Here is a 9,265-nt window from a genome sequence, read left to right on the forward strand (position 1 = left end):
TCCAGAACTCCAATATGGCCACCATTTGGTAATCATGATGTTATTAACACGTTATATAACGTCAAATCTCCCTATTGTGGACCTTTTGACGTAAAATCTATCCTCTAAGCCTTATTTTCATAGCTCTTATGGAGGAATAATTGTTGCTTAATTATCTCTAAAAAACGCGTGGTTACCCCCAATTTTCTTTTTGGATTTCAATAGCCCTTGCTAAGGTCTGCTTTTCCCGCATAGTCATAAACCGCACAAAAATACTTCGTTATTAGTAGGCGCCATCCTTAAGCAACATTTGAGGGTGAGCGGATGGTAAGCAAATTGTAAAAGCGAAAACAATATAGTATGGTAGCAGTTTAAACCATTTTTAGCATCAGGACCAACATTTGTGAGAACAAAGGAAATCTTGAAACAAATGATAATTGAACCAATTTAAGATTTTTAAGGCGTTTTTAACAAGCCTTTAAGGTTTATAAAGACGAAAGCACTGTAAGAATACTTATTCAATGGGTCTAAATATTTGGTTTGAAAATTTTTGAAGAACATTTGAAGCAAAATAACATGACACAAGGAATATAGAATTCGAAACAGTTTGATTATTTTTTTAGATGCCACAGTTATATCCCTGGCGAGTGTTCTGAAGCTTGTCTTTTCCCTTGCTGGATCATTTTTGGTTGCTCTTCTCCTGGTCACTGGTGTTAAGTATTATAAAAAAAGAAAACAACATCATACAAAGAGGTAGGATTTGTTACGATATTAATTGTTTCTCCTCGTTATTCGCAGTCCACTTACTTGTTGGAAATAAAGCTCACCAAATGACTGGTTCTTCTTTCATGTTTTTTTTTTTTTTTGTTTGTAAAATGGCAAGATGCAGGTAATCCAGAAAGTTTTAACGTTATATTTCATCCTTGTTATGACGTACACAATTTTCGCGTTTTTCTCGATTCGCTTAATTAGTACTTTTGAGTATAGTCTCCAAGACAATGTAGGACAAATCTAAGAACCCTAGCCCGCATAAATCTGTTTATTTTTATTTCTCTTACTAGCCTGACAAATGTTATTCTTAGAATTTTAGAAGAATTTGATAATTAATAGTATATTTTAATCATTATTTTTTCAGGACCGCGAAGGACATACAAGTATTGGATGGCTGCGAAATCCCTCCAGTTAGGATGGAATTTGTTGAAGAATTGGGTCAAGGAGCATTTGGGAAAGTCCACAAAGCGAAGCTGTCGAACGGCTTGGACTACTTTAAAAATGAGGAGGCCCAGGTTAATAAGTCCAAGAAGCAGGAGATTGTTGCTGTGAAAGAATTGCATGGTAAGTTGAACTGATTGTTTTTGGCTTGGGACTGTTGAACCAGGTGGATTAAAGACTGTTCACAAAAACGTTTCCAAAAGCACCCAGCGCCATGAAATTACACCTCAGACAATGTTCTCACATTTCGAAGACATGAAGTAAATGACAGCTTGTTTTTCAAACAGGCTTCTTTTTGTTCATGTGGAAGTGTAGAAGTATGTAATACCGCACCTGGGTTTTGTATCTCAAATGGTCAGCCAGCAAGCATAGATGCTCATCTCGTTTATGGTTACGTACGTGAACTCGGACAAAGTAACGTAATGTATTGAAGTGATGCTGTTTCAATAAAAATTACACTGCCTAATTTAATTGGGCCGCTTCTTTAAAAACTAATTTCCCGATAAAATTCAATAAGAAATAAATCAATAACTATTTGTTGTTTCTGTGTTCAAGAAAACGCAAACGAAGAGCAGGAAAAGGAATTTATGGACGAGATAGAGATGATGAAGGACGTGGGAAGACATCAGAATGTGTTGAGTTTTCTCGGCTGTTGGACCACAACTAAACCACTTCGCCTGATTATTGAGTACATTCCTCATGGAGACTTGCTTCATTGGCTCAGGGGCAAGAGAAGTCAGGTATTTCTGTTTTCTTCTTACCAACAGGAGGTGAAACGTTTTCTCATTTGACATAAATTATAGGTCATAACTTCACGAGTACGAATTAGAAAAGCCGATAGTGCAGAGATGAAGCGAGTCATAAGGCTGTAGTACGGCTGTGATACTTAACTTACATGTGTAAAGGTTTGCTTTGCTAAAAATGAATGGTGAAATAAAAACTAAGTACCAGAACAAACCAATGACAGCCCTCGATAACTAGTAACTAATAACTAATAACTCGACTTAGCAACTCATAATTAACACGTTTTGATTACTTGCTTTTCAGATACGCGGTTCTACTCTAAGAACCGCTTGTAGTAGCAAAGATGAGGAGTTTTATGCTGGAACAAGGGCACAAAACACAACCGCTGATCAGGTACATGTATGCACGATTGAGTGTTTGAGGTTATTTATTTATTTATTTTACTTTATTTATTCACCCCGACATCCATTCATAGAAAGTTACAGTGAATAATAGACTAAGATCTCACATAAGTTTACAGTGAATGATAATAGTAAAAGAAGAAGTAAGAAGTGGCGAGGAGACCTCAAGAAACCCCCGGGCTTATACTGGGAGGTCTCCTCGGAGATATGTTAGGACTGTAAGACTAGTACGGTGGTAAGACTATAAAGACATAAAAGAGTCGGACGTTTCATACAATTAACTGAGGAATCAACAAGCTTTCTTTTGAAGGAGGATAGACTAGAGGAAGACGTAATTGATAATGGCAAAGCATTCCATATTTTTGGCCCTTTAAAGAGTATAGTAAATTGCTTGATATAAGTTCGGCAGGTTTGAGGTCGAAATGAGCCGAGGTTCTAGTATCCTAATAATGAATTTGACCACTAGTCGGAAATAAATTTAAAAAGGGCGAGGGCAGCAAACTTTGGTGATAGGAAAACATAAATTTTGCAATAAAAAGGGAATTCACTTTAAAAATATCTAAAAAAAATTCACTTGTGAAAATAAAGGTGCAGAAGGAGCAAGGTGATTAAAATTTGTCATAGCTCACACAGCTCGTTTTTGAAGAAGAAAAATGCGATTTAAGTTGTTACATAAGTAGAAGACCAAACTGTAGTACAATAAGTTAAATAGGGATAAATTAAGGTATTGTATTTGTAGGTTCTCAAAACCCTGAACTTATTTCAAACGAAAATACATTATTTTCCAATTTACGTTTCTCTAAGATCCGTACCTGTTTTTAGGCTTTCAAACCAAAATGGTTTCTATCAAGAACCATACCCTTTAGTGCTGCACATACCTAAATAGTTTAGATCAGTAGGAGATTATCCGCCCCCTCGAATTGTATTGACACATATGGCAAATATGCGTCATGTCTTTCATTCCTACCATCGTGCAAACACGAAGTTATTGGACGAAGAGGCGCAAAGTGTCGTGATTCAGTGACGAGCCTATGAAGTTGATTACGATAGGGAGAAGCTGTCAGTCAAAGTAAATGACAATTTGAACTACTGACAAATCATGATTTTTCGCGATTTCTCTGTCCGTCTCTGTCCGTTAAACGAAAACCCTGATATTTCAACAAATCTATTCAAATCAGTCACTTTCATTACACAAAAAGTGAGTTCCGAGCGTTCTTGTCTCAGTTTGTAAATGATATTTTATAGGACGCCCAAGCAGAAGGAAAGAAAACAGGGGCGTTGTATAACAACACCCAGCCTTCCACTTTTTTGCAAGATAAAGACCAACCCGATGCTGGTGAAAACGTTGAATGTAAAATAGAAATACCGATGGTCGTCTTTTCGGCAGCAAGCCCGTCCGGAGAGGCTTCTACTGGGATGACTGACGAAGTGTGTGATGAAAATTGTGACTCGTTTGATCCTGCTGATCTGATGAAATTTGCCTGGCAGATAGCACGAGGCATGGTACGTAAATAATGGCGGCCGGTAATATATATATTTAGCCCAGTCTAAAAGCGGAGCTCAACAATTCCTTTTTAATAGCATTTATATACATTCAAGTCTCCTTATTGTATGAACGTAATAACACATAATAACTTTACAAATTCCTCATCCTTTCTGGAGTTACAGATATCTTAAGTGCATATAAAGTAAACTGTTTACGCGAATATTTCAGTGAGCGCTTAAAATTAATTAGAGCGTGTTTACAAATATGCGCTGCGAATGGCGAATGGATTACACAAGTCAACACAAAATGTTCAAACAATTCATAACTTTGTGAATATTTCTCCTACAGAAATAATTCTAGTCTCTCAGTAAACGTTAACAAAAGGAGAATATAGTAAAAATAATGTTTGGTTGTTGTTCGAAATATTTCAGTGGGCGCTTAAAATTAGAGCGTTTCTACAAATATGCGTTGCGAATGGCTTACACAAGTCAATGCAAAATGTTAAAAAAAAACATAACTCTGGGGATATTTCTCCCACAGAAATAATTCTAGTCTCTAAGTAAAAGTTGACAAAAGAAGAATACAGGGAAACTAATCTTTTGGTTGTGGTCCGAAAAATTTCAGTGAGCGCTTAAAATTAGAGCGTGTTTACAAATATGCGCTAAGAATGGCGAATGAATTACACAAGTCCAACACAAAATGTTCAAACAATTCATAACTTTGTGAATATTTCTCCTACAGAAATAAATCTAGTCTTTAAGTAAATGTTAACAAAAGGAGAATACAAGAAAAATAATGTTTGGTTGTGGTCCGAAATATTTAAGCGTTTACTGCGTGTTTACAAATGTGCGCTGAGAATGAATTTATGATACACATTAAGTCCAACACAAAATGTTCAAAACAATTCATAACTTTGAATAGCTCTGTGAATGTTCAAAATTAATTTATCCGCGAATATTTGTCGTATGGCAACGACTTAAGTATTTGTGTGTAGTTTGAAATATGTTAAATATGGAAAATTACCGACAATTGTCTGCAAATTGCATTTAATTTCTAAGCGACTTACGAGTTGCTTACTCACCACACGTTTGTTTTCAACTGAGATTTCGCCTGTTTGTTTGCCCTCTCAGTTGCTCTCGGGTTTTAAATTTCCTTATTAGTCGCCTGCTTTCTCGACATTGTCGTTTGTCGAAATATTCAACGATTTCTTCAAAATTCTAGGGGTTTTTTTTTTCTGAAAGAAGTTGGCCATCCCATTTCCCGCCGAAAAAAACCCGGGTTGCAGCACAGGGTTTGAGTGTCTCATTTCACACTGGATTATATAAAGAAGCGTACGTACGTTCGGTCGGGCGGTCGGTCGGACGGAAGTGACGTCATAACCAAACCAAAATTTCTCGCACTCGTGGGTTTACCAAAATCTCTTACCGATGGGGGTCCGCGCACGCGCACCTTCAGCGTTAGCATATAAATGTAGCATGACATTTTGCTGAAACCTGTAGGAAAGTGATGTGGTCGAAACAATAGCATTTCTATTGCCGATCCCTGCACTGTATTGCGAAATGACAACAAAACAGTAGACTCTCTTCAAAGTTTTCATCAAGTGTGTAAAACTAGAAAACAATGTAGTGTCCTTAACGAAATCCAGGACAAAAGAGTAAGGAATTGGGAAAGGGCAGTATGAAACCTCCACACCGACCCCTTCACTTCTGTACAAGTGAATGTAACACCGTTATTTTTTTTGTTTATTGACAGAGCTACCTTTCTCAGAAGGGCTTTGTCCATAGGGACCTGGCAGCAAGGAACATTCTAGTGGGGCATGGTAAACGACTCAAGATAGGCGACTTTGGTTTGATGCGCCAACTGTACCGTGAGGTGTACGAAGTACAGAAAGAGAAGAAACTGCCAATCAAGTGGATGGCTCCTGAGTCCATTTTTAAAGAGATTTTCACTGTCAAGAGCGATGTGTAAGCATTGCGTTTGAACTATCATCGAACAGCTAAATGAAGAGGAAAAATTCAGTATAATTGCTAAGTGTGTTTATTACTGAAATGCATTGTAAAAAGAAATAGTTTAATTAATCTCACTGTTTCCTGCGTTCAGTGAATTTGCAGTAAGTTTCTTTTCTTGTTACTTGCAGTTGGTCCTACGGAGTGGTCATGTGGGAAATTGGAACACTTGGTAAGAATTATTTTATTTGTGTCTGATTATTAATTGTATCACTTTTCTATTTAGCAAATGTGTGTTTGTTACCTGTAGCTCGCCTTTCACAAAATCTGTAGGCTTGCAGCTAAGTCCTCCTCTTCCTTATATATACGTGCACAGGATTTGGTACTTGTTAAAAAGAACTTCAAAAGAAACGTGTTTTAGGCTTAGTTATTCAAATAACCTTCGGAAGCTTTTCTTCTGGCATTGAAGTTTCTGATTACTCGTGAAGAAACTCAGAGTATCTGTCAAAGATTTAATGCACTCATTGCAAGGTCTTACACTGATGGTCTATCACAAATACATCGATTCTTTGCAGGTGGCTCGCCGCACCCACTGTTGAACCACACGGAGCTCTTGAGACTTCTGAAGACAGATTACCGAATGGAAAAACCTGATATGTGCCCAGAAACTTTGTAAGTTGGAGATTGTTATGTGGCTTGTCACGACTTTTATTATAACCAACGTTCCATGTGGCGGTTCTTTTCTTTGGTAAAAGATCACAGATGACATCAAGAAGAAGAACGTCGCGGCGAGCGTGTCAGCGGTCTCCTTACCACATTTTGACGCCCTCTGTAATCTATAACTGAAAGGACCAATGGGAGAACTGCATTTATTTCTTTTATACAATCACAGTGACATTTGCTAACACTTGCAGTTATTTCACGGTGACTCGTAATAAATCGTCACCATCCGGGTGCTGAATTTCTCACGGCGACACAAGTTCAGCACACTGGCCCAAAATTGGCTTCACAACAAAATTCTAGCATTTTGTACCTGGAAGAGATCACTAAGTATCTCACCGAAGGGATCTGGCTTAGTTACAAAATAATCTATGTTGTTGTCTGTCACGGAGTAAGTTTGGGAAACGTTTTCCTTAGTAATTGGACTGTGGATCATGAAAACGTGTGCGAGTCCCTCCACAAAGGGACATCACTTATGTGTCTGTCTTTAAGAGATCGCAAGCAATGGTCAATCACAGCATGCGCAGAATCTTCGCTATTGTATAATTTGCAAGTAGTATAGACCTCATTCATAAAAAGTCTACCGTTTTTAATATACTTTTTTGTTCGTATGCAAACGAGCCCATCTTACCTCGTTCTTAAGCTGGAAAATCTAAAAGAATATTTCACCTTGAGCGAAGCAACTAGCAGGGCTAATTTGAATGCAAAGAAAAGAATATTAAAATGGAAACCATTTTGGAATAAGGTTACTTAATGCCACTGATAATGATAATTTGTGCAGAAGTTGAGCCATCGGAGAAACAATTACCAACTACAAAGAGTTTTTGAAAGACTGCACTCTCAGTAGTGAGTTCTGAGTTGAAGCTTAAGAGGAAGTTAAATAATTATACTTTATAGATACGTTATGAGTTTATTGGGTAAGATGGAAAGAAACCACTTTAAAACAAGCTTTTTGTTCACCTTCTAGCTACACCTTGATGACAGACTGTTGGAAAAAATACCCGGATGAACGGCCGAGTTTTGAGGAACTGGTTGGAAGAGTGGAGCAGATGTTGCTTCAGGAAGCGGAATACTTTGATTTGGACAAGATGGATGAATCTAAAGATTATTATCGGGTGCAGGAGTCAAAGACAGCAGAAATTGATGAAGCGGACAAGATCGAACAATGAATGTTGTTCATTAGCATGTTATGTTAACACTATGTAGCTTTTTTCTTCGTCTCTGAGCCTGGGGAAAGGATCTTCATAACTTCAAGGCCATTGACTCTACGGCTAAGCTGTTTGCTTTGGGGGTTAAATCTTCCCTAAATCTATGGTAACAAGAGAAATTTATTCGGTTTGTTTTGGAAACAACACTGCCATTTATCATGCGAAATGAGGCCAGGAAAGGATTTTAGGAGATCTACTAACAAGAGCACGGTAACTTTATGTTCCATTACATATTCTGTGACTTAAAAATTTCAGCTAAAGAAATTTAAGAGATTGTAACGTGTGAGTTTGTTCATATTATTCTAAAGGAGTTTAAAAAAGTTGCTTGGAAATAAAGAGGAAAAAAGCTATCAATTTTTCATTGAAACTATATCCGTTTAGTTTCTCTGTAGCTTGGAATAACTTGTAATATGCGGGCCGTATGCGGAAGAAATTACACCAGTGGAAACTACGTGAGCCTGCAGTATTATGAGAAGCGTTACAAGGCGACATGATTGTAATGTTCAAAGTGAGTGATGTGAAAACGGAAATACGGCATATGTGTGTGTGTTTGCAGGTTTTTCCTCTTTTTCGAAGAACATACGGCCTTCATAATTACAATGACTTGTCCCTAAAGGACTGACTTTTTGATTATTTCGACTGCAGTGGGGGTATCTTACGACTTACAACTGTTAATATATTGATATCGTAATGTCATTATTAAAATAAATAAATGAATAAATAAATATCGAGGATAATAAAGTACACAGAATGTATAAGGTTTTTACACAATATTTAGAGTTCATTAAACATTGGAGCTTTAGTATTTAATTCCAGCATTCTATTGTATTCCGCTGCTTGCAATCATATGGGTTATTTCCAAATGAGCACTTGTTGAAATGAACGTACATAATTATTTAGCTTTTAATTAAGAGGTTGGAGAAAATTCTGAAAAGTTATCAAAAACAAGAAGAAAGACCTCGAGAATTTCTAGGCAAAACTTATACATCCAACAACAAATAACAGACAAAACAAGATTAAACACTAATTACTAGAATTTGTCATAACTATAAGTCCTGATAACTTGAAGTTATGGAGTTCGTAATGATAATAATTACAATATATCTATCGTAATTATGTTGATTAAATTTTTGGTAAGTGTAAACTTCTATTGAGCAAAGCTCAGTAATGTACTCCGCAACGCTATAATTTATCTCGTATGTACACTAATAAAGATAACATGAATAAACTGCTGGAAATGTTTTAGTGTGACCACGCCTAATATAGGTGTAAATGGACTTGTTTTAAAATGTTAAAATTCCTGTTGAAAGCGAGGCTGGAGGAAACAAACAACAGAAAAAAATGAATGAAGGTGTTTACTCAGAATAAAGGTGTCTACTCAGGTGTTTACTCAGAATGAAATTGTTTACTCAGTTCCCTTTGTTTTGATCATCTGAGGCTCATTGTGAAGCTGAATCTCAATATATGTCTTAAGAAGCCTATTAGATAGCAAAATATCTTAGGCAGAAAATAAAGGAACGGTAATTGTTTATCGCCTGGGGAGGGGTGGAGCGTATTTTATTTTTGGTA

The 9,265-nt window shown here is 36.8% G+C and overlaps 1 protein-coding gene across 1 annotated transcript in view; it reads left to right on the forward strand.

The window, feature by feature from the left end:
- Nucleotides 1-5,790, forward strand: part of LOC146477695 (uncharacterized) — an 83,920-nt gene extending 78,130 nt beyond the window's left edge. Inside the window, exons 13-18 of the mRNA XM_085113123.1 lie at nucleotides 603-732; nucleotides 1,115-1,314; nucleotides 1,747-1,931; nucleotides 2,239-2,328; nucleotides 3,582-3,839; nucleotides 5,575-5,790. Coding sequence (XP_084969249.1) covers nucleotides 603-732; nucleotides 1,115-1,314; nucleotides 1,747-1,931; nucleotides 2,239-2,328; nucleotides 3,582-3,839; nucleotides 5,575-5,790 — 1,079 coding nt within the window. The remainder of the gene's footprint in view (nucleotides 1-602; nucleotides 733-1,114; nucleotides 1,315-1,746; nucleotides 1,932-2,238; nucleotides 2,329-3,581; nucleotides 3,840-5,574) is intronic.
- The last annotated feature ends 3,475 nt before the right edge of the window (nucleotides 5,791-9,265 follow it).

This window comes from Pavona decussata, unplaced genomic scaffold (genome assembly GCF_977016875.1).
Source record: "Pavona decussata unplaced genomic scaffold, jaPavDecu1.1 SCAFFOLD_69, whole genome shotgun sequence".
Lineage (NCBI taxonomy): Eukaryota > Metazoa > Cnidaria > Anthozoa > Scleractinia > Agariciidae > Pavona > Pavona decussata.